Source organism: Salvelinus fontinalis, chromosome 12, assembly GCF_029448725.1.
Source record: "Salvelinus fontinalis isolate EN_2023a chromosome 12, ASM2944872v1, whole genome shotgun sequence".
In the NCBI taxonomy this organism is placed as follows: Eukaryota; Metazoa; Chordata; class Actinopteri; order Salmoniformes; family Salmonidae; genus Salvelinus; species Salvelinus fontinalis.
Window position 1 is genome coordinate 31297502 of NC_074676.1, and position 26980 is coordinate 31324481.

The 26980-nt window shown below is 43.3% G+C and overlaps 1 protein-coding gene across 1 annotated transcript in view; it reads right to left on the reverse strand.

The window, feature by feature from the left end:
- Positions 1-26980, reverse strand: part of LOC129867176 (sphingomyelin phosphodiesterase 3-like) — a 57725-nt gene that overhangs the window by 11457 nt on the left and 19288 nt on the right. The window contains exons 2-3 of the mRNA XM_055940399.1: positions 5984-7674; positions 921-996 (exon numbers count right to left, since the gene is read on the reverse strand). Coding sequence (XP_055796374.1) covers positions 921-996; positions 5984-7333 — 1426 coding nt within the window. The 5' untranslated portion in view covers positions 7334-7674. The remainder of the gene's footprint in view (positions 1-920; positions 997-5983; positions 7675-26980) is intronic.

Here is a 26980-nt window from a genome sequence, read left to right on the forward strand (position 1 = left end):
ACACACACACACACACACACACACACACACACACACACACACACACACACACACACACACACACACACACACACACACACACACACACACACACACACACACACATACAGTACACAGAACAAGCAGTAAGAGGGGAAAAATCGGCCATGAAAAACAAGCAGCAATAAAAATGTGCCCCGTTGCAAAGATGTATACTGTAGTGTGCAGCATCACCCAGACCATAATAAATCAAATAAAATTTGATTTGATTTGAGAAATGGCGGGTGTTAACAGAGATACAATGGATGATTTGGAGGATGAAGAGATTTCTGGATCAAACTCTGATTCAGAAATGGGAACCACAGTTGACGTTAAACCCCAAGTAAGAAATGTTATTTGATTATAATAAGGCCTTTCTTGTACTCTCTCCCATATGTTTAAGTTGTCTTTAGAAATAGCCGCAGTTCTATAATTAGCTGAGTGAGCAGACTCTCAGAGGCATGGGAGGCTCCAGAAATAGCAGGGAGATCTGTCTTGGTAAAAAATTAGGCTCAGAGACCAGAGGCTTTAAATAGGCCTGACACTTAAAACAGCTTGAGCTTGTCGCCATGGGAACAGAGGATGTGTGCGGGTTTGATGCATCCATTTATCTTATACACTGAGGTAGAAAGCTGAGTAGTCTACTACACACTAACCACCTTAAACCATCTGCCTACAACTGTTGTGTTTACACACCCACCTGCACAGGTACAATCACTCTTACACCCTTTTTTTATTCTATAACATTTGTCCTATTTCTCTCTGATATTCACATAAGACCACAGAGCCAGAATAGACCCATTCAGACACTGGGGAGAATAAGTGTTATGGCTGGGATCCAATTAAAAAAGCAGCTCAAAATGTATTGCTTTGTGAATGTGTATTGTTCTATCTCAACGTACCTTCAATGGCATGCAGATGCGTGCAGGTGAGATATCCCACAACTCTTTGCTCCTGATGGGAGGTGCCTACCTGCACCTGTAGTGAATAGGGAGAGACAAAGAGGAAGTTAAATATCTCTGTCAACAAGTTGTTCGAATATTGAATTAGAAAACATTTAATATCGCATTTACACCACCTTCTCTGTCATTGGCCCAATCCCAAACTCTCATTCTCCATCTGTCTCCTCTCCCTCCCTCTCGTCTCCCCTCTCCAACACTCTTTTCTCTGACATTGTCCCTCTTTGAAATCCCCTCAGTGGAGACAGTCTGTCTGTCACTGTCTTGATTTACAGCCCTGAATTGGCTATGATAAGCCTGGAATGAATGGAGAGGCTTTTACTGCAGATTACACTGGGTCTGTGAGACTGGGCCAAAAATGGATACTGAATGGATGGACGGGTGCTCTTGAGTGTAAGGGATGGGTGGACTACACAGAGGGGTGTAGGGTACAGGGGTAGATGTAGGGTATAGGGGTAGATTAGAGTATTTGAATGTGTGGGTTGGAAACACGCAGTGTTCTGAAGTCTCGCGCAGAATCAGAAAAGGTCTCTTTAAAGACCTTCATGAGGAGATCTCTGAATAGGTTTCCTCTGTGATCATGGCTATTGTAAATTGGATTGGATTTGATTACAGTGTATTCAAGTTCTCTGTTCAGTCACTGTGCAGTCATCCAATCACTGAATTGCATTCTTGGCTTGGTCTCACCATCAAGGCCCTCACAGTAAATGCTGAGGACCAATAAAGCATTAACCCACTTAGCTAGACTTTAATATGAAATGCAAGCTTTACATTTCAGACCTCAAACATAATAAATTCAGTGACATTTCCACCCCACAGAGATTTGCAGCATTAACTCAATTAAGAAGCAGTAAACTCTATGTCCAGCCATAACCTGACACACTGTACTGTCCCTGACCCGTCTGTAGAGCTGGAGCTGCTGCCTCCCCAACTCTCTCACCCGTGTTCCTGTTCCCAATTCTCTCTCTCTCTCTCTCTCTCTCTCTCTCTCTCTCTCTCTCTCTCTCTCTCTGTCTTTCATCTGCTCTCTCTTTCCCTGACTGTATCCCTGTGTATGAATATTTCAGAGGCTTATCCATGCTTGGGTAAGTGTGTGCTCTGAAACTGACATCAGGCCTGAAGGGAATCAGGGGTATGTGTCTCGGGCCGCTTGTGTGTGTGTGCGCGCTTACATGTGTATGTGTGTGCACGTGTGTGTGTGTCGCTGTGTGTTTGTGTTTTACGTAGGCCGTGTGAGAAAATAAATAAATTATAATGATGATTATGATAATTGGAACTGACGAAACTAGTAGCAGGGTAAAAGGTCCATGTGATTCTAAAGGACTAGATATGTGACCCACTTTAAATTTTCCTGCACCCAGACCTTTGTCTCTCTCATCATGGAGGCTAGAGAGAGGAGCCAATACCTCTACTGTACACCATTACTGTGTTCAATGCTTAAATAGACTTTCACATTGACACATGCAGAGTAAAAGCAAAGCCCTTTATCTACCAGGAGGGAAGGTGATTTAAATCAACAAATGGAGTTCGACCTCAGCACTGAGAGGAGAAGCTATGGGTTTATTTATTTAATTGATTTCCATTTGATGTAAGCTTTGAGTGGGCCTGGACCTGTTTTGAGGTTTTCTCTGTAATTCAAACCACACACAAACATGCACACACGCACACACGCACGCACGCACACACGCAGGCACGCACGCACGCAGGCACACACACACACACACACACACACACACACACACACACACACACACACACACACACACACACACACACACACACACACACACACACACACACACACACACACACACACACACACACACACACACACACACACCTTCTTCACCCTTGTCCTTTGTGGTTTTAAATAATAAATAGAGGGCTAATTGTTGAGACTCAAATTCTTTAATTACTGGGTTGCTCACTCTTCAGGGAGACATTTTTAATTAAGTTAATATCTCTGCACACGCTCCTCCCCATAACTCCCTTCCTCCCTCCCTCCTTCCCTCCCTTCCTCCCTCCTTCCTTTTGCCTGCAGAGCTCATGTCTTTGTAATGTTTGAATCTGTCACTTTGTATTGGAAGTGAAATCTGCCACTTTCACTTCATGTAGGTCTGCTTACACCATAGACTGTTGGAGGAAATTACCATGTAATATTGATTTGGTCACAAGCCTCCCTAGCTTAGAGAGAAAGATCCCTGGGATACATCATTATTTCTGAAGCCCAGTGGCATGTATTCATGGATGCCAAGGGAAAATATTTTGTCACAGCACCCCTCTGTCTCAGTATGTGTAGTCCATGTATTTGATGCTGTCTGGACCAAAAGAGTATGACATGTTGCGGACGTAGCATTTGATTGATTGATGCCAGCAAGCATTTGGCCTCAGTTGATAAAAAAATTATAAACTAATCAGCCAATCAGTGTTGAGCTGAGCTAAACTGTGGGTTGTCCTGGTGCAGCAAAATGCCCCCAAGGGAGGCCAGTTTGGATTTGGCTTCAAAACAATCAAATCACATCCTAAGCAAAACTTAATTTTAGTTTCTGGCCTGCTTGTTTTGATGTCCTGCAGTAGCTAGCTTGCTAAATCGGCCCTTTCCTAAACCATGGATGGAGATGGGGATTTAGATGTGGTTTTGACTTAATCCTCTGTACAGGTCAATGATTATGATGACGATTATGATCTAATCATAAATTAAATGTTGTGCCACTGGCCTGAGACGACTGAAGTTCAATATTTGGCCTAGCCCTTTTAGGCTCAGGCTAACTAGCTAGCTAACTTAGCTGGTTCATTGTTACCCACGTGAGAAATTTAGGTTAGCAAGCATTTTAACTAGGTAGCCTATGACAACAAAATCTAAAAGTGTGCTGTATGACAGAGCCATAGAGAGTGGAGGATGGTATTGGTGCTCAACTAGTCTACAAGTAGGGTGAGTAAAAAAATGTTTTTACTTGCGCAAGCACAAAAACACACACACACACACACACACACACACACACACACACACACACACACACACACACACACACACACACACACACACACACACACACACACACACACACACACACACACACACACACACACACACAGCGGAAAGATGTTGCTCTCAGGTTTTGTGATGAAAAAAATGTATGTGTAGTTGAATTTATTCCGCCACTGTGTGACTGTTGCCTTTTTGTTGTCTCAGCCTTATTGTATATCACTGTGGCTTATGAACTAATGGTTAAAGAGCAAACAACGCAATTATCACAACATAGGTTATAATATGGCTTTTTTACTGGCTTGGCTTCCTCTGTGATTTTACGTACACACCGCTACTGCTGAAGCCTGCTAGTCTGTGGGGTGAAGCTGTATTAGAACCCTGCAGCTAGGGGTCAATACTACAGCTCTAGAGACAGTGAGATGGTGACCCAGAATTACCCTGGGGAGGAGGGAGGGAGGCACTTAGAGGCAACACCATGTGAGCTTGTTATCTGAAGCAATAGCTAGCAGGGGCAGGTATCAAACCTGGGTGTCAGAGTGGTAGAACTACTTGGTGCCTACAGTATCTAGCAGGCCTGTCAGCCTCCTAGCTTATTTTAGATCCATCACCACCTTCAGGCTGAGCTGCCCCAGCAGGACCTGAAGCCCAGCCCAGAACCAGGGATGCATCCCAAATGGCACCCTATTCCCTACATAGCCACTGCTACAGCCACAGCCCCATTCTCAGCCGCACAGCCTCAGCCCCAGCCACACAGCCCCAGTCCCAGCCACATAGCCTCATCCCCAGCCACACAGCCCCAGCCTCAGCCCCAGCCACACAGCCCCAGTCTCAGCCACATAGCCTCAGCCCCAGCCCCAGCCCCAGCCACACAGCCTCAGCCCCAGCCCCAGCCACACAGCCCCAGCCCCAACCCCAGCCACACAGCCTCAGCCCCAGCCACACAGCCTCAGCCACAGCCCCAGCCACACAGCCCCAGCCACAGCCACACAGCCTCAGCCCCAGCCACACAGCCCCAGCCACACAGCCTCAGCCACACAGCCTCAGCCACGCAGATTAGTGATCACTAAACTAAAACTTTGCTCCGATCTGCCTGTCATCACTCTCCCCAATGAAGTCAACACACAGTGCCTCGTCAGTCACCCACAGCACACGGCACAGTGCTGCTACGGCAGCAGACTACCATAGCTCACTGCTGGGAATGGGAGTGACTAACATTCTAGCCAAATGTATGTTTTAATGTATGTTTTAGGAAAAGTTGCGACTCTGTAGTTTTGGAGCAACTTGAAAGCCCAAAGACAGCTGTAATAGAAGATTATCCTTAAAAAGGAAGATCAAATAGGCTCAATAAGCTCCTGTTGCCCTGTGCTAATTCAAATGTCGTCCTTGAAACTGTTTTAGTGTCACTACAACATTCAAAAAGAGACCTTGCTTGTTTTAGAACTTCAGAAATACTGTCTTGGTTTAAAAAGACAGCCCACCTAATTATAATCAAATACAAAAATATGGGAATAGCAAAAACTGCTGAAATGACACCACCCTTTGAACAGAAGGTAGACATATCTGCAACAAACTAAGGCCTACAGTTTTATTTGAGATTTGAATAAAAGGAATAAAAATACATTCATTTTTGTCCTGGTGTCTGCCAGTATTTCAAGAGAGATGTTCAATTTCAAAATCCCCCCCAAGCCAAGGGTACAGGGAACTATGCCTAAATAATTCAACTTCGTTTTGTTCACAGAGTTTCTGCGACAGTTAGATTGACTATATCTGTCCAACAAAAGAGAAAACAGATCCAACCTCAAAAAGCAGCCAGAAGTGAGGATGCAGCCTGGAGGATATTTAAGTCCTTCACCAAAAGTCTGGCCCAATAAGATGCAGTAACACATTGGTAAAACTCACCGGGTTGAAAAGTACTAGCCTAATTATTATCATTCCTTCAGCCTTTTACACACTGACAGATTTATTTACAGCACTTGCCAATGCTATCATTAGGATAGACAGAGAAAAAACACCTCACCTTGACAAAGAGGACTCCTTTGGCTGCAAGGGCATCTTCCCCTCGCCCGTTGGGGTAGCACTCGTAGTGGGCATCCAGTATGGGATAGCGGCTGGCCAGCATGACGCCGCTGTTCAGGAACTTGAAGTGGGAGCAGCAGCCCTTCCAGGCGTAGCGGCCCACATCACTCAGGATGTAAGGGAAGTAGTGGTGCAGCTGGTGCCTCAGCCTGGACATGGCCCGGTGGTCAAACACTTCCTGCAGACACAGGAAGTCCAGGTTGGCAGGGAAGAAGGCAGAGATCTCATGGTCGAATCCGTCGTCGCCTTGGCGCCGCTTGCGACCGGTGTGCTTCTTGAACATGGAAGTGCGGTGGGACAGGGTGTTGTTAGAAGACACCCCCCCTGTCAGGCTCTCTGCATCACCTTCCTTTTGGTGATTCCCTGTCCCGGCCTCTGGGGGATCTGGCTCTGGGGCACTGATACTTATCTGGACCCCCGAGGCATGCATGGGGCAGTCTGGGGAGTTCTGGGCCCCTGTGGTGTGCAGTGGACAGTCAGAGTTGTTCTGAGAACCAGCAGTGTGAAGGGGGCACTCTGGTGTGTTCTCTCCACCAGCTACATGGACGGGACAATCTGAGGAGCCCTGGTCCCCTGTTGAGTGTATGGGGCAGTTTGGACCTGTGGTGTGTAATGGGCAGTCTGAACCTGCAGTGTGTATTGGGCAGTCGGTTACGGGTTCGGTCTCGGCCTCGGCTGTGTTGTCGGGCCGCTGGCCCAGGGAGGATGTCCGTCGGAACCCTGTGACCAGGCTGCTGAAGGAGGTGGCGCTGATGGAGGTGTTGGTGGGGGAGTCGATGTATATCTTGATCTGCGGCCTGCTGGCCCCATTACGGATGCGCTTGCCCACCTCGCGTGCACGGCGCTGGGTCTCAGACAGGTTGTTGAAGCGTGCCAGGGAGTCTGGCAGTAGGCACACGTTGGAACTGCCGAAGCAGAAGCTGCGGCCCTGCGGCCTCCAGTCAGCCAGTGACGCCACACCCCCCTGCTCAGCCTGGTGCTTGTCTGGGCGGCGGTGGGTGTAGAGATAGGGATGGCGGGCCATCTGCAGGGTAGCCCACAGCAGGAAGCCCAGCAGAGCGAAGGGCAGCGAGGCTAGGAGGAGCAACAGGTAGAGCGGGGTGGACACCAGCACATACAGCGTCACGAAGGAACAGGGGTCCTGGGAGCGCCGACGCTTCTCCAGAGAGGTTGCCACGCAGGAGGACAGCAGGCGGTCCAGCAGCCAGTAGCAGGGAAAGATGAAGCCCCATGACAGGCTGCTGAGGCACCGTAGGAAGGCACTAGAGTAGGGAGAGGTGTGGAGGACCATCTCTTCTCTGGCTCACATGAAACACTTTTACACTGAAATCAATGGGGAAAAAACTAAACTCAAATCTACCCTCCCCCCTGAGTGGAGAAAAAGACACTACATGGTTCCCTTCGCTTTCACCAGCACGCTCTGAAGCTCTTTCTTTGACGACAGGAGGCTCCTTTACCCTCCCCCTCCCCTCTTAACAGTGGCCCTCCAATGGAGGAAGGATGAACTATAATCTCTGGGTGGAGATCATTTTGACGACGTGGAACTAAATGCTGCAGTCACAAAGGTTCCATGGACATCAGGGAGTCGGATCTATGAAGAAGTAGATCTCACTACTATCTCAGCATCAGAACCTGCAGATAGAAGATGGAGGAAAGAAGGATAGAGGGAGAGATAGAGAGAGAATGTATAAGAGAAATAGGGAGAGACTAAATTGAAGGGGAATTAGCTGTGCAATGACTCACTGTGATGAAAATGTGTGGTCAGCAAAATGGGCCTTGTTAATTTCACTAATGTCCCCTAATGGTTAGAAATACTGCTTCACAGATACATTGTTTCTGATAGGCTTGTGTGCATGCCACAAAACAGAGATTCATGGGTGTGTCTTTGTGTGTTGAAACAGTCAAAATGAGACATGTTTTTATTATAACACAACAAAAACCTCAATTGGTTTTAGTGACAAAACATGGTTTATAAATCAGCAGAATTCATAGCAAATAACACTGCTGTAAACGATCTTTAGACACAGGAGGCAATCATTGGGGTAACCTTATATGAATAGAGGTTGAGTGAAAAAGGGAAGTAATCCACTGTATAAATAAATCATGAATTGTTAATTCATTCATTGAAACAGTTGAGGGTTTAACAACACTGGAGGCCACTGAGGCCACTGGCCTCAGCCTAACCCCAGAGCCACCAAACCATATTCAGCACAACCTGGACTGTGTGTGGCAGAGGCCCTGGGGCAAGACTGTGCTACAAAGACTGTATAAATGATTATGATGTTTATTTATTTATTTTTATTTAACCTTTATTTAACTAGGCAAGTCAGTTAAGAATAAATTCTTATTTACAATGACGACCTACCAAAAGTCAAAAGGCCTCCTGCGGGGACAAATAAAATAAAATCAAGATGTAGAGCTTACAGTGAAATGCTTACTTACGAGCCCCTAACCAACAATGCAGTTTCAAAAAAATACGGATAAGAATAAGAGATAAAAGTAACAAGCAATTAAAGAGCTGCAGTAAAATAACAATAGTGAGACTATATACAGGGGGGTACCGATACAGAGTTAATGTGCGGGGGAACCGGTTAGTTGAGGTAGTATGTACATGTAGGTAGAGTTATTAAAGTGACTAGCTTCAGCAACATAGCTTCAGCCTGTAAATCAGCTACAAAATGTGTCGGCATCGAGTAATTGTCTCTGGCCCCCTCCCAGTTAGGGGGAGTGATGAGCTCTACAGCAGAGTCTCACTGCGCGCTAACAATTGGACATAAATAATGGATTTTTTTCGAACAAAACAAACATTTATTGTGGACCTGGGATTCCTGGTGTGCTTTCTGATGTAGATCATCAAAGGTAATGGAATATTTATCATGTATTTTTGTATTTATGGTGACGCCATCTTTGCAGCTGTGGTATGCTACTTTTGAGCGCCGTCTCATATTATAGCGTGCATTTCTTCTTCCGTAAAGTTTTTTTTAAATCTGACATAGCGGTTGCATTAAGGATAGGTATATCTATAATTCAATGTGTATAACTTGTATTATCATCTATATTTATGATGAGTATTTCTGTTGAAACGATGGGCTATGCAAAGTCACTTGATGTTTTTGCATTTAGTGAATCTAGTCGCCTCAATGTAAACTCCGATTTTGTGATATAAATATGAGTTTAATCAAACAAAACATGCAAAAATATAGATTTTTCCGCAAGGACATATACAAGATTCTACCCTCCACAAAATTCAGCCTTGTTGATTAAATTTGACACTTCGGAGCCACCAGATTTTGACATGTGAATACAGTTTGCATTGAATTGTGGGTCATATCAACCCCGCAAGTGACCAAAGTTGTTCACTCGCTCCCTCGAGCTAAATCAGGGGCAGACGGGGCAACGTTAGTGAATTGAACCTCCACTGAAGATGGCAATAAAACTGCATCCGGTTACGATGGGGATTCCCCCGAGGGAAAGTGGCTACCTCAAGGGCTTAGGGGGTAAAAATAACGTGTTTGGGCTGCAGCCCCTGTCTGCATCTCAAATGGCCCATAGGGCTCTGGTCAAAAATAGTGCACTATACAGGGAATAGCATTCCATTTTGGATGCAGACCCTGTGTCTGTCTGCTAGACAAGGAGTATGCCCTATGATGAGGCTGGCTGAACACTAACTGCATCCGTCTCTGGACCTATGACCACAACCATGTTGGAGTGAAGTGCAGGCAGCAGCAGCAGCAGCTCCCACCAGGGGCTGTTTGTGACCTTCTCCTCGGGGCTGAAATGGCAGTGGGGACGACTGGGAATATGTTTTGGTCCGATGACGAACCATTTCAATGTGAACTCTTCTTAGCTGTCTTGACATGGGCCTCAGGGGGTTGGAGAATGTAGCATTTTTCAAACACCTGAAACAGCCGTTTCCTGCAATCTTGAGCCATAATCATTATGCTTAATTCTATGTAAAAAAGGTGTCTGCAAATCTAAACATACCTCTTGTGTTGTCTGTATCCTCCTGACTAGTGGTTATAAAAATACAAATAAATGCTGCATTGATGCTAAAATCTGGGTAAAAGACTGAAAGCAATTGAATCTTAGTCAGTACATTTAATTATTGCTTGATTTTCTAAAGTCTAACAACCTTGCCAGCAGGCATGCCAGCTCAGATAGTTAGACAAGCTAACTACTCGAACATGATTGATAGCCTGAAATGACTTCTTGGTAGCTAGTTATGAGTTTGTGAAATTGGGAACCTATCTGGGCTAGCTAAAGTCAACTTCATAAAATTGCTAGGTGGCTAGTAATATTACAGAGAAACAAAAATGTTTAAAAAAAATCTACACTTTTATTTATATTGTAGTAATAATACAAAAAATGACAAATCTGAGGGGGCATGTGCCCCTGTGCCCACTATGGGCATGACGCATCTGTGTCTTGACACGCTAATTTTCTTTGCTATATGAAACTCTCAGTGTTTGTTGAAGTTAAGCATTTATAACTGTTAACTATTCTGTCTTCAATATAGAGTATGTGCCACTTTGTCAAGATGATAATGATGTATATGCATGTTTACAACAATCTGAGGAATTTCCCATCAATTTCCCTCTGCATAGCATTCAGATCGATCATATTGGTATCTTGATGTCCAAATGACACAGAGATAGCTCTCAATTCTGAACCATATGTGCTTACACAGAATACAATGCAGCATCACACCTGTCATTCCAACTATTCATATTGAGGCGACATACTTGGCTTCCAAAAATCCCTTGTACAGTGCCTTCAGAAAGTATTCACACCCCTTAACCGTGTCCACATTTTGTTGTGTTACAGCCTGAAATTAAAATGGATTACATTTTTTCTTTCTTTCCAAGATGGCATAGCAGTTCAGACGTCATTTTGTCCTCGTATTGTCGTGTCCTGTATATATATATATTTACACCATTCTTCGCATATCTTTTATATATTTTATTATCCAAGAACTCAACTACAAAAAGCTTTCCTGCAACCCGCCTCACCAATTACAGAAAAAAAAGTAATATTTACCTCAAATCTGAAAATTCACAATTGAAGCTAGCAAGAAGCTAACCAGAAGCTAACCAGAAGCTAGCCAGAAGCTAACCAGAAGCTAGCCAGAAGCTAACCAGAAGCTAGCCAGAAGCTAACCAGAAGCTAACCAGAAACTAACCAGAAGCTAGCCAGAAGCTAACCAGAAGCTAACCAGAAGCTAGTCAGAAGCTAACCAGAAGCTAGCCAGAAGCTAACCAGAAGCTAGCCAGAAGCTAACCAGAAGCTAGCCAGAAGCTAACCTGAAACTACCCAGAAGTTAGCCGGTTTACTGGCTAACGTTAGTATTTCAGCTACCCACGTTTTGTGGTCATCAGCTATTCCTTTAGCTCGATAATCTATCGGCACTTTTGTACAACGCGACTCAGACCAGAACATACCGGACCTATTTTTCTCAATATCCCCGGATTTCAACCGCAAGCTCTGGACATTTACACCTTGATTTCGCAGCTAGCTAGCTGCAAACCGTGTGCTTACGTCGATCCCGGAGCAAACTTAAATTATTCCGGAGCTAGCCAGCTGAAGAGTTCCATCAGCCATTCCTGGGCTACAATCACCTATCCGGACCCGTTTCTTTTTTTTTTTACTACAAATGCGGAGCCCCACCGGGCCTTCACGACTGTCTACCGACGTTATCTGCCCGAGGGAGTTATCCAACTGGCACCTCCGTCGCGACGTTACCTGAACGCTCATCTGGGGCCCGCTAATCGTTAGCTGTCTTATCGGCTGCTATCTGAATAAGTATATCGGACAATTTTTTTTCTTTCTTGGGTCACTATATCTATTTTGCCAGTTGGATTGATCCCCTCTACCACACGGAACCCCACTAATCTACCGACGGAAACGCACGAGGTGGCTGGGAATGGACCTCCATCCTGTGCTATCTTGCTACCGATAGCCAGCTACCCGGCCAGCTGTCTGGATCGCCGTGACCCCAACCAACCTCTACTTACTGGACCCTTATGATCACTCGATTAAGCATGCCTCTCCTTAATGTAAATATGCCTTGTCCATTGCTGTTCTGGTTAGTGTTTATTGGCTTATTTCATTGTAGAGCCTCTAGCCCTGCTCACTATACCATATCCAACCTTTCAGTTCCACCACCCACATATGCGATGACATCACCTGGTTTCAATGATGTTTCTAGAGACAATATCTCTCTCATCATCACTCAATACCTAGGTTTACATCCACTGTATTCACATCCTACCATACCTTTGTCTGTACATTATTCCTTGAAGCTATTTTATCGCCCCCAGGAACTTCCTTTTACTCTGTTCTAGACGTTCTAGACGACCAATTCTCATAGCTTTTAGCCGTACCCTTATCCTACTCCTCCTCTGTTCCTCTGGTGATGTAGAGGTGAATCCAGGCCCTGCAGTACCTAGCTTCACTCCTATTCCCCAGGCGCTCTCTTTTGATGACTTCTGTAACCGTAATAGCCTTGGTTTCATGCATGTTAACATTAGAAGCCTCCTCCCTAAGTTTGTTTTGTTCACTGCTTTAGCACACTCTGCCAACCCAGATGTTTTAGCCGTGTCTGAATCCTGGCTTAGGAAGACCACCAACAATTCTGACATTTTCATCCCTAACTACAAGATTTTCAGACAAGATAGAACGGCCAAAGGGGGCGGTGTTGCAATCTACTGCAAATATTGCCTGCAGAGTTCTGTTTTACTATCCAGGTCTGTTCCCAAACAATTTGAACTTCTACTTTTAAAAATCCACCTCTCTAAAAACAAGTCTCTCACCGTTGCCGCCTGCTATAGACCACCCTCTGCCCCCAGCTGTGCTCTGGACACCATATGTGAACTGATTGCCCCCCATCTATCTTCAGAGCTCGTGCTGCTAGGCGACCTAAATTGGAACATGCTTAACACCCCAGCCATCTTACAATCTAAGCTTGATGCCCTCAATCTCACACAAATTATCAATGAACCTACCAGGTACCACCCCAATTCCGTAAACACGGGTACCCTCATAGATATCATCCTAGCCAACTTGCCCTCCAAATACACCTCTGCTGTTTTCAACCAAGATCTCAGCGATCACTGCCTCATTGCCTGCATCCGTAATGGGTCAGCGGTCAAACGACCTCCAATCATCACTGTTAAACGCTCCCTGAAACACTTCAGCGAGCAGGCCTTTCTAATAGACCTGGCCGAGGTATCCTGGAAGGATATTGATCTCATCCCGTCAGTAGAGGATGCCTGGATATTTTTTTTAAATGCCTTCCTCACCATCTTGAATAAGCATGCCCCATTCAAGAAATTTAGAACCAGGAACAGATATAGCCCTTGGTTCTCTCCTGACCTGACTTCCCTTAACCAACAGAAAAACATCCTATGGCGTTCTGCATTAGCATCGAACAGCCCCCGTGATATGCAACTTTTCAGGGAAGCTAGAAACCAATATACACAGGCAGTTAGAAAAGCCAAGGCTAGCTTTTTCAAGCAGAAATTTGCGTCCTGCAACACAAACTCAAAAAAGTTCTGGGACACTGTAAAGTCCATGGAGAATAAGAACACCTCCTCCCAGCTCCCAACTGCACTGAAGATAGGAAACACTGTCACCACCGACAAATCCACTATAATTGAGAATTTCAATAAGCATTTTTCTACGGTTGGCCATGCTTTCCACCTGGCTACCCCGCCTGTCCAAAATCACTACTCTGGACGGCTCTGACTTAGAATATGTGGACAACTACAAATACCTAGGTGTCTGGTTAGACTGTAAACTCTCCTTCCAGACTCACATCAAACATCTCCAATCCAAAGTTAAATCTAGAATTGGCTTCCTATTCCGCAACAAAGCATCCTTCACTCATGCTGCCAAACATACCCTTGTAAAACTGACCATCCTACCAATCCTCGACTTCGGTGATGTCATTTACAAAATAGCCTCCAAAACCCTACTCAATAAACTGGATGCAGTCTATCACAGTGCCATCCGTTTTGTCACCAAAGCCCCATATACTACCCACCACTGCGACCTGTACACTCTCGTTGGCTGGCCCTCGCTTCAATCTCGTCGCCAAACCCACTGGCTCCAAGTCATCTACAAAACCCTGCTAGGTAAAGTCCCCCCTTATCTCAGCTCGCTGGTCACCATAGCAGCACCTACCTGTAGCACGCGCTCCAGCAGGTATATCTCTCTGGTCACCCCCAAAACCAATTCTTCCTTTGGCCGCTTCTCCTTCCAGTTCTCTGCTGCCAATGACTGGAACAAACTACAAAAATCTCTGAAACTGGAAACACTTATCTCCCTCACTAGCTTTAAGCACCAGCTGTCAGAGCAGCTCATAGATTACTGCACCTGTACATAGCCCATCTATAATTTAGCCCAAACAACTACCTCTTTACCTACTGTATTTATTTATTTATTTTGCTCCTTTGCACCCCATTATTTCTATCTCTACTTTGCACTTTCTTCCACTGCAAACCAACGATTCCAGTGTTTTTTACTTGCTATATTGAATTTACTTCGCCACCATGGCCTTTTTTATATTTTTATTTATATATATATTTTGTTTGCCTTCACCTCCCTTATCTCACCTCACTTGCTCACATTGTATATAGACTTATTTTTCACTGTATTATTGACTGTATGTTTGTTTTACTCCATGTGTAACTATGTGTTGTTGTATGTGTCGAACTGCTTTGCTTTATCTTGGCCAGGTCGCAATTGTAAATGAGAACGTGTTCTCAATTTGCCTACCTGGTTAAATAAAGGTGAAATAAAATAAATATTTTTATTTTTTATTTTTTGTCACTGACCTATACACTATTACCCATAATGTGAAAATGTATTTAACCCATTTGTTATGGCAATCCTAAATATGTTCAGGAGTAAAAACATGCTTAGGGCACATACTAAGTTGCATGGACTATGTGTGCAATAATAGTGTTTAACACAATTTTTGAATGACTACCTCATCTCTGTACCCCACACAGTATATGTAGGATCCGTCAGTCAAGCAGTGAATTTCAAACAAAGATTCAACCACAAAGACAAGCAAGGTTTTCCAATTTGTGAGGCCACAAAGAAGGGCACCTATTGGTAGATGGGTAAAACAAACAAAAAGCAGACATTGAATATCCCTTTGAGCCTGGTGAAGTTATTAATTACACTATGGATGGTGTATTAATACACCCAGTCACTACAAAGATACAGGCATCCTTCCTAACTCAGTTGCTGGAGATTAAGGAAACCACTCAGAGATTTCACCATGAGGCCAATGATGACTTTAAAACAGTTAGAGTTTATTGGCTGTGATAGGAGAAAACTGAGGATGGATCAGCAACACTGTAGTTTCTCCACAATACTAACCTAATTGACAGAGTGAAAAGTAGGAAGCCTGTACAGAATACAAATATTCCAAAACATGCATCCTATTTGCAACAAGGCCCTAAAGTAATACTGCAAAAAAACTTGGCAAAGCAATATAATTTTTGTCCTGAATACAAAGTGTTATATTTCGGGCAAATCCAATAAAAATGACTGAATACCATTCTTCATATTTTCAAGCATAGTGGTGGCTGCATCATGTTATGGGTATGCTTGTAATTGTTAAGGACTGGGAGTTTTTCAGGATAAAAAATAAAAGGAATGGAGCTCAGCAGAGGCAAAATCCTAGAAGGAAACCAGGTTCATTCTGCTTACCACCAGACACTGGGAGATTATTTCATCTTTCAGCAGCACAATATCTACAATGGAGTTGCTTACCACTAAGACAGTGAATGTTCCTGAGTGGCTGAGTTACAGTTTTGATTTAAATCTACTTGAAAATCTATGACAAGACCTGAAAATTGTTGTCTAGCAATGATCAATAACCAATGTTGACAGCGCTTGAAGAATTCTGAACAGAAGAGTGGACAAATGTTGCACAATCCAGGTGTGGAAAGCTCTTAGAGACTTACCCTGTAAGACTCACATCTGTAATCGCTGCCTAAGGTATTTCTACAAAGTATTGACTCAGGGGTGTGAATCTTTCGGTAAATTAGATATTTCTGTATTTCATTTTCAATCATTTTGCAAAAATGTCTAAGAACATGTTTTCAGTTTGCCATTTTGGGGTATTGTGTGTAGATGGGTGAGAAAAATATATTGAATCCATTTTGAAGTCTGTAACATGACAACATTTGGAATAAGCATGAATACTTTCTATAGGCACTGTTTTAGCAATGATCATTTTGATTGTGCTTTGGCTACCAGCTTTGAATCAGCTAGTGTAATATATTTTAATCATATCTAATATGCTTAATCCACCTCACTGTTTAGGGTGATGTGTTAATGCTGTGTCATGATGATCAAAACAGAGTACAACAACACTGGACCTTTTTATTTTTATTATTTATTTACCGTGTAAGTTGACTGAGAACACGTTCTCATTTGCAGCAACGACCTGGGGAATAGTTACAGGGGAGAGGAGGGGGATGAATGAGCCAATTGTAAACTGGGGATTATTAGGTGACCATGATGGTTTGAGGGCCAGATTGGGAATTTAGCCAGGACACCGGGGTTAACACCCCTACTCTTACTATAAGTGCCATGGGATCTTTAATGACCTCAGAGAGTCAGGACACCCGTTTAACGTCCCATCCGAAAGACGGCACCCTACACAGGGCAGTGTCCCCAATCACTGCCCTGGGGCATTGGGATATTTTTTAGACCAGAGGAAAGAGTGCCTCCTACTCGCCCTCCAACACCACTTCCAGCAGCATCTGGTCTCCCATCCAGGGACTGACCAGGACCAACCCTGCTTAGCTTCAGAAGCAAGCCAGTAGTGGTATGCAGGGTGGTATGCTGCTGGCATGAAATTAGACAAAGCAAATCTGCACGCACAAGCAGAAGCAGGAGAGATAGAGAGAAGTGCAGAGGAGAGATAAAGAGAAGAGCAGAGGAGAGATAAGGAGCAGAGGAGAGGAGAGATAGAGATGGAGAGAAAGCAAAGGAAAGATATAGTGAAGAGAAGAGTAGAGGAAGATGGAGAGGAAGAGAAAGTGCAGAACCGGTTCCAGTCCTCATCATCATCCATCTCCCCAGCCCATTCTAGGTTGATGATGACAAAGGTTAAGACAACGGGATTCTAATATCCCATAACGTTTTGCGAAAATGGGACCAGCTTTGCAAGTTAGCAACGGCACTAGTAGTTATCAACAGCACTGGTCCAATGAATTTGTTTACTTTCGAACGCTGCCACATGGAATTACAGTATTACGTTGTCTTAACCTTGTCATCTTCAACCTAGAGCCCATTCCCCACAGCAGCAGATTGACTCCTGACCTCTGCATCGGAGGGGTGGGTGACAGATGGCAGGATCAAGTGGAGAGTAAAACACCAGTTGTTTTATCAAATAGTAACCCTGTGTCTTATCCAGACTCAACTAATCATAATCCTCAACAGTGTGGATGATAGAAAAAATATCACTGCATTGTGCAAGAGCTGACACATACCATCATCCTCTCTATCTCTGTATCTAACCCACAAATACACGTGGCACACAGACATGCAAACCACAGTGACACATCGCATAAACTGTATGAACCATAGGAGGAAGGGGAGGACCATCCTACTCAGTGAATTTCATAACAATTCAAATAGGGAAACATTACAAAAGTTGATACGAGAATAAATTATACAACGAGCAAAGTGACGATGCTGTATGTGGCTGCTATGAAAGTGAACTGTTTGTGCGGGTGATCATGGGTGTATTCATTCCGCTGATTCTGTTTTCCTTAAATGGAAGCAAACGGAATGAAACGGAGATGGACCTACCTGAATTTGTCCAAAAGAAACCTTTGTTTTAGAACAGAACATTTTGCAACTGTTTGGACTAATGATTACATCCAGATCAGCTAGATGCAGGCAAGAGTGTGCAAGACGTTACTGAATGTGTCACTGTCACCTTGATTACTCCAATTTGTCTCTCGACCTGTGCACCAACATTATGAAGTTTAATTTGTAGGCTAGGTTTTAACAACCTCATGATGGGTATAGGGCAAATTTTTCTATCATGTAGTAGCCTAAACCTATCGATGTTGAACTGGGTGAATGGAATATGAATGACAGTCATCCAATTTACAGTAATAGAAAAAAGGCCATGCTCATAACAAATTGTCCCTCCCTAATCTTAAAGAGCACCAACAGCCACTGGTATGAACAGTATAATATCCTATCCTATGCATACTTTTAGTTTCATAGACATATTTGCACATACACAAACATAAAGCATACATACACAAACACTAAAGATTTAGGAAATGTGTATTTGAGTTTTAAAAAGGCTTCTAAAGTTTGTAATTTCCACGTTGAAATTTGAGACTTGATTTGCCTTAATGAAAAATGTCAATTTATTATAATCCATTTATTAGAATAATTTATTTATTATAATGTCAATAAATTATAATTATAATTATAATAAACAATTCACATTTCCTGTTGCTGCTGGATTATTTTCCTGCTGTAGCAAACTGGCTCAAATTAAGATCCTACATCTGTAGTTTTCTTAGAGATATAAATACACAGTCACACAACCAAACACAGAAGAACACTCACAGAGAGGAGTTTTGCAGTCAGAAACAATCTTTTATTTTATTGATGTGTTTGCTCTGCTGGGTCTACTGCTGCTGATGACAGGGAAGCCAGGGCACCACTGTAGCCCGCTGTGCCCATCCCTGGTGCTACGTGGCAGGATGCTGCACCTACAGTACCTACAGTATGACCAGACCAGGACTGAATGTGATGACCTCTGCCTGAACACACTACTTGTGCTTGGCAGAACACAATGTGAAGTATGCTATAGTCAGAGAGATTAAGCACAGTATGAGATGTAAATCTTTACCTGACCCTGCAGTTTATAGTAGTGCTTACAGTAATACTTCTCAAGCCAGTAATGCTTCTGCAGCCACTAAGACCACACACCAGACACACCCACATGAAAAAATACTGTAGTATTACGATATTTATATAGTATTCACTGTAGTGTTTTTGCAGACTTTACTGTAGTATTTCACTATAGTGTTTTTATTTTATTATCTTTGACATAAAAGTAGGGTATTTTTCCTTGAGGAATCCTATTGAACAAATACTAAAAGAGCAAATTATCCATAACCTGTAGGTAGATCGGACTGGAGTCTGAACGAATCGTTCAGCGCTTCTGCTCTTTTCTATAACCCATAGGGAACATAACAAATGATCTATACTTGGAATGTAGGTTTGTCACTTATGGGTAGCACAAGTTGGGATAAGGAGGAGGGGAATAGGCACGGTATATGCAAATGAAATACTGTAGTATTACTTTAGTTAAAAAGCTGTCGTGTTTTTGCTGACATTACTGTAGTATTTACTGCACAGTGTTTTGGTGGATAATGCTGTACTATTTACTATAGTATTCTACACTACACTACATAATTGTATAGTAAGAACAAAACATGATTGAGGAATACTACAGTGTAGAGTATAATATTCTACAGTATACTACAGTTTTCTATAGAATTCTATAGTAAGTACTCTAGTATTATATAGTAAACTGTAGTATTTTTTAATGTGAGCAAACGCGCATGCATGCACATGCGCACACATACAAACACAGACAGATGAGCATGTGCACATACACACACACACACACACACACACACACACACACACACACACACACACACACACACACACACACACACACACACACACACACACACACCCCCCCCCCCCCCCACACACACACACACACACACACACACACACACACACCCCCCCCCACACACACACACACACACACACACACACACACACACACACACACACACACACACACACACACACACACACACACACACACACACACACACACACACACACACACACACACACACACACACACACACACAATGACAACAATGACAAGCCACCAGGGTCTGACAATCTAGATGGAAAACTACTGAGGATAATAGCAGACGATATTGCCACTCCTATTTGCCACATCTTCAATTTAAGCATACTAGAAAGTGTGTACCCTCAGGCCTACCAAAGAATAGTAAAGCCCTCTTTACTGGCTTGAATAGCCGACCAATCAGCCTGTTACCAACCCTTAGTAAACTTCTGGAAAAAATTGTGTTTGACCAGATACAATGCTATTTTACAGTAAACAAATTGACAACAGAATTTCAGCATGCTTATAGGGAAGGACACTCAACAAGCACATCACTTACACAAATGACACAAATGATGATTGGCTGAGAGAAATTTATGATAAAATTATTGTGGGGGCTGTCTTGTTGGACTTCAGTGCAGCTTTTGACATTATCGATCATAGTCTACTGCTGGAAAAACGTATGTGTTATGGCTTTACACCCCCTGCTATAATGTGGATAAAGAGTTACTTGTCTATCAGAACACAGTTGTTCTTTAACAACACTATCAACAAGGCAGGTCCTACAGGCCCTAGTTTTGTTGCACCTTGACTACTGTTCAGTCGTGTGGTCAGGTGCCACAAAAAAAGGACTTTTGCAATTGGAAAATTGCAATTGGCTCAGAACAGGGCAGCACGGCTGGCCCTTGGATGTACACAGAGAGCTAATATTAATAATATGCATGTCAATCTCTACTGGCTGAAAGTGGAGGAGAGATTGACTTCATCACTACTTTTATTTATGATAGGTATTGACATGTTGAATGCACCGAGCTGTCTGTCTAAACTACTGGCACACAGCTCGGACACCCATGCATACCCCACAAGAAAAGCCACAAGAGGCCTCCCAAGTCCAGAACAGACTATGGGAGGTACACAGTATTACTGGAACTCTATTCCACACACGCACGCACGCACGCACGCACGCACGCACGCACGCACGCACGCACGCACGCACGCACACACACACACACACACACACACACACACACACACACACACACACACACACACACACACACACACACACACACGATAGCATACACACTATACATACACATGGATTTAGTAGATGTAGATATGTGGTAGTGGTGGAGTAGGGGCCTGAGGGCATACAGTGTGTTGTGAAATCTGTGAATGTATTGTAATGTTTTAAAATTGTATAAACTGCCTTAATTTTGCTGAACCCCAGGAAGAGTAGCTGCTGCTTTGGCAGCAGCTAATGGGGATCCATAATAAATACAAATACACACACACACACACACACACACACACACACACACACACACACACACACACACACACACACACACACACACACACACACACACACACACACACACACACACACACACACACACACACACACACACACACACACACACACACACACACACACCAATGCCCTGACCTCTGTTAGGTAGTGACACTGAGAGAGCCCTCCTGTCTGATTGCCAGAGTAGCCAGCTCAGCAGTCGGCTCTGCTCTTCACTGTCTTTACATGACTAAAAACTTTTATCTGTTGTTTACTGGAGAGAATCTAGGAATATACTGTATCTTTCCGTTTTGCAGGAGGCTCCGGCGATGTTGTGTAAGATGTATCCCCCGCTGAGCAGGGTGGTATCTGTTTCATCTAGCTAGCCAACCATGTGTTTGTTTTGGAGTTAAACATGACTCTGATAATCATCTTTGCCATCTTTCATAAAGGACCCAAGGGGCCTTCCTGCCTGAAAAATACACACTCAACTGAAGCAAAACCAATCTCAGAGAGATTCACCAGTTTGTTTCCCAGACAATGGGGATGAACATGACAAACGACTGGGGTGCCTGCCTCAACCACTCCCCATGGATCTGTTTACCAAATGTCCCTCTCCATTGGATCAATACTGATAACGTCAAAGCACCTGCTACCATGAGTGGGTGAATGTGTTTGTTTGTGTGTGCCTGTGTGTGTGTCTGTGCGTGTGTCTGTATGTGCGTGCATGTGTGTATGTGTGGCTGTTTGTGTCCATACGTGATAGAGCGGACAAATGAGTGATATACTGCTAAGTATCCAGTGACCGATGTAGCCCATCCAGCTGGCTGTGGTGGATTCCTTCTGTTTCATTATTAACGGTGCCGAATAGTGGAAAGTGTATGAGTGTATGCTGCTGCTACATTGTGAGTAATGACCAGAGGCACCGGCAGCACTGTATATGCTGAACAAATGTCTGTGTTCAGGGCATAGAACTAAAATAGACCAGTAGGATCTGAGAGAGTTGCTGTTTCCCTCTTCTCAGAGCGAAGGAACTTCTCTGGATCTCTTTCTCTTTCCTGTAAGCTTTGAAAGTTGCCTCCCGTTCATCCTTCACTGCTGAACCAAACCAGGAGTGTCTGCCAGAGCCAGCCAGTGATGCCACTCCGAGCATGTTCAAGGGATTTTGGTTGTCATGGTGACCTAGTCACATGCACCTAGGAACTGTACTAGCGTTGCCTGTCGACGTCTGGTGGTGAATGTTGCCCACCTCCAATTCTCCTACCACACACGTTTGTGTTAAATCTTTACACAACACAACTGCACTGTGGATCAAACACACACACACACACACGCACACGCACACGCACACGCACACGCACACGCACACGCACACGCACACGCACACGCACACGCACACACACACACACACACACACACACACACACACACACACACACACATACACACACACACAAACTGCTGTAAATATACATAAAGCTCAATAAATATTGTACACACGCTGGCAAACACACACCTGGTCACAGATACAGGTACCTTTTAAAATGAGAACAAACAAACAATCTAATAACCCTGAGCCTGAGGCACAGCGGTAGAGCATGCAAGTGTAATTCAAATCTACACACCAACAGACAGACATACTGTACACTCTGATGCAGTTACTCAGCTGTCTGTAACAGACCCCTGTCTAGTCTGTCCTCATGTGTGGTATAAATAAGCATTTCTTATTCTTAAATGTCATAAGATTGGCTACTAATATTTGACTAAGTCCCTATGTGAAAAGCGGACTGAAAACAATCACTCCCAGTTATTTGAAAGCATCATTAGACAACCCATCATTATGCCTTTCCAAAGCCAGAAAGCGTATTGGCCAGATAAGAATATTTTGCCAAATGCTCTGAATATTGTATTATATGAGGGTCAGTCTATTAGTGTTTTGTTACTGATGGATTTTCCATTGGCAGATTAAGTTGTGTCTGGACAAATAGTCTCAAGCGTTTTACCCAGCAGCACTAGTAGTTGCTTTATGCTGGTAGAAGACGGTCAGAATGGGTCATTTGTTAAGTTTTTCAGTTTCTCCACCCTCTCTCCTCCTCTTTCATTCATCACCCTTTCTATTACAGACAGGACTGTGTGCTCTGGGATGAGTGTAATTTGGGATTTAATACTGTTAGAGGAAATGGATAATGCCATCACTATTACCACAATGAAATCATCACTATAACTCAATCAGCCCGTTCTGCCACCTGCTTTTTAGTAAGGAACAATCATTCCTCACGTTTCCCTTGGTCTATGTTTGTGTTAGCAAGTGAGAAAGACAAACAATCCAAAATAATCCAGAATGACTAAATTGGTTAACTAATGTTAGTGTTACTGAGTAGGTATACAGTAGAAATGTACCATACAAAGGGTTACCAAGAAGAAAAAGGGATGCGTGAGAGAAAGCGAGGAAAAGAGAGAGTGAATCCTGGAATATCATACAGTAGGGCTGTGGAGTATTACAGCTGGCCTATGTATAAAGAGGCCTCTTTGGCTTGGCATGTACTCACATGGGGGATTACAATGATGATTCAGAATTACCCAGCATGCCTCGGGGCTGTGGCCCATATGGGCTCATACTGCCACAGGGCGGCTGCCCTAAATATCCTTTCAAATCTAGATCATGCTGGATCAATAAGAAGGAGCTGATGTGCCATCATGCACTACACTACATGCTACGTAGCCCTTCTGCTGTGCCTCTACTGCACACTGACCTCCCCTCTCTCCCTGTCCTGACTCGTGACCTTTGACCCCTCCCCCAGCCACACAGCTGGACCCACCCCAGAGCCTACACACACTCACTCACACATAACATGTAGACACAGGCACACTGTCGCCACACACACACTGCTGCTATTGTCTATTATCTATCCCGTTGCCTAGTCACCTTACCCCTACGTATATGTACAAACGAGGTAGTTCGAGCCATAAATACTAATTGGCTGACACTATGGTACATCAGACCGTATACCACGGGTATGACAAAACATGTATTTTTACTGCTTATGTTGGTAACCAGCCTATAATAGCAATAAGGCACCTCGGGGGTTGTGGTATATGGCCAATATACCACGGCTAAGGACTGTATCCAGGCACTCCGTGTTGCGTTGTGCGTAAGAACAGCCCGTGGTATATTGGCCATTTACCACACCCCTTGGGCCTTATTGCTTAAATCTACCTCAATTTCGTCACACACCTGCACATTGACTGTCACACACTGACCATAGAGAGCCTTTTTATTCTCTATGTTGGTTAGTTCGGGATGTGATTAGGGTGGGTAATCTAGGTTTTTTTTTCTATGTTGGCCTGGTATGGTTCCCAATCAGAGGCAGCTGTTTATCGTTGTCTCTGATTGGGGATCATATTTAGGCAGCCATTCCCCACTGTGTTTTGTGGGATCTTGTTTTTGTGTTGTTGCCTTTGAGCACTTAATTGACATCACGTTTCGTTGTTTCTTTATTTTGTCTTGTTCAAAGTTTCACTTCAATAGATATGTGGAACCCAGATCATGCTGCGCTTTGGTCCGAGTATGCTTCCAACAACGATCGTGACATTGACTTGGTAATGCTATCCCATGTATATAGCCAAGTTATCATTGCTCAATGTGTATTGATTCCTTGTGTTACCATATTTTTTAAATAATATTATTATTACATTTTTTATTGTGTTCTGCATTGTTGTGAAGGGCCTGTAAGTAAGCATTTCATTGGTAGTCTGTTTACGAAGCACAAGACAATTAACATTTGATTTGATCATTCTCATTCTTTAACTTCTTGACGCTAAGGAGGCAGAATTTTTATGTTTGGAAAAATAACGTTCCCAATGTAAACGGCCTATTTCTCAGGCCCAGATGCTAGAATATGCATATAATTGACAGATTAGGATAGAAAACACTCTAAAGTTTCTAAAACTGTCCAAATATTGTCTATGAGTATAACAGAACTGATTTTGCAGGCGAAAACCTGAGGAAATCCAACCCGGAAGTGGCTCTTATTTAGAAAAATCTCTGTTCCATTGCCTGCCTATCCTTCATTTCAAGGGATATCAACCAGATTCCTTTTTCCAATGCCTTCCACAGGTTGTGAACAGGCTTTAGACATAGTTTCAAGCTTTTATTCAGAAAAATGAGCGAGATTTATCAAAACGCGTCGGTGGCCAGGTGTCCTCTGATTAGTTAATGCGCCCGAAAGTTGTTGCTCGACATTTTCTTTATCTCTAGTATTGATAGTTTACCGTCCGGTTGAAATATGATCGATTAGTTATGTTAAAAACAACCTGAGGATTAATTATAAAAAACATTTGACATGTTTCTACGAACTTTACGGATACTATTACGAATTTTCGTCTTCCCTTCATGACTGCTGGATCCTGTTGATTTCTGAACATAACACACCAACCAAATGGAGGTTTTTGGATATAAGATATAAGTTTTTGGATATAACAAAAGGAACATTTATTGTGTAACTGGGAGTCTCGTGAGTGAAAACATACGAAGATCATCAAAGGTAAGCGATTAATTTTATTGCTTTTCGGACTTTCGTGACCAATCTACATTGCTGCTAGCTGTTCGTAATGTTTTGTCTAGTGATCGATAAACTCACAAACGCTTGGATTGCTTTCGCTGTAAAGCATATTTTCACAATCTGACACGACAAGTGAATTAACAACAAGCTAAGCTGTGTTTTGGTATATTTCAAATATTTTTTATTTATTTTATTTTATTTGGTGCTCTGCAATTCAGCGGATGTTTACGAAAATGATCCCGTTAAAGGGATCCGTGCGCCAAGAGGTTAACCCCCACGCCCAAACTGTACCACAAAAAATACTCCAGCTTCCTCTTTCTGTAAACATGCAGCCTACTCCCCTGCCCTTGAAATGCTTTCACAGGCAGACATATGGGTAGACATCATGTATTCTCACATTCGTTACAGTAACATAGAAAATCTGCACACCACACACACACACACACAAATAAAGAGTGATCCCATCACTAGTTCATACCCTGCCTTGGTTTTCTACAAACATATATCGATTGGTTGTCGCATTGATTTGTTCAATATTTGTCATGATCTGAAATGTCAAAACTGTTTGTTTCTATCTGAGAACTTGCATACAGTGAAAACAAATACATTTCTATTCATAATACCCATAGGGCAAATATGTATTTGTGTGGAATGCAAGCCAGTGTTGGACTAAAAGCCAGCCACGCCTCGAAAAGAAAGCCAGCCTCGGAATAAAAATGTTGTGGCGTTTGCACCATTCCTGCAGGTTTGAAGGCAATACAGCTCAAATGCCCCATGTCATATACAGTAGGTGTGGAACTTGAGAGAGAGTGTGATATTTTCTGGAGTTGTTCAACCAGTGCATTGTAGATGTACTGTAAGTCATTGTAAAGAACTTTCACAAAAAGCTGCACACAGAGACCGTCTTTCCATTTCTATGGTCTTTCCAAACTAAACCAACTGCCACTCGAAGGAACTACCATTTTTTGAAAGATCCCATTAGCAATGGGATATAGCCATATCAACACATCAAATTATGAAATGGTAACAAGTTACTCAGTTACAGTGATATAGAGAGGAGTGACAAAAGGTGAAACTTAGGAGAAAACACAGGTGGAGAAAGAACAGACAGAGATAGATCACAGGTTCACTTAATCACTGAAGTGTGAAGTGAAG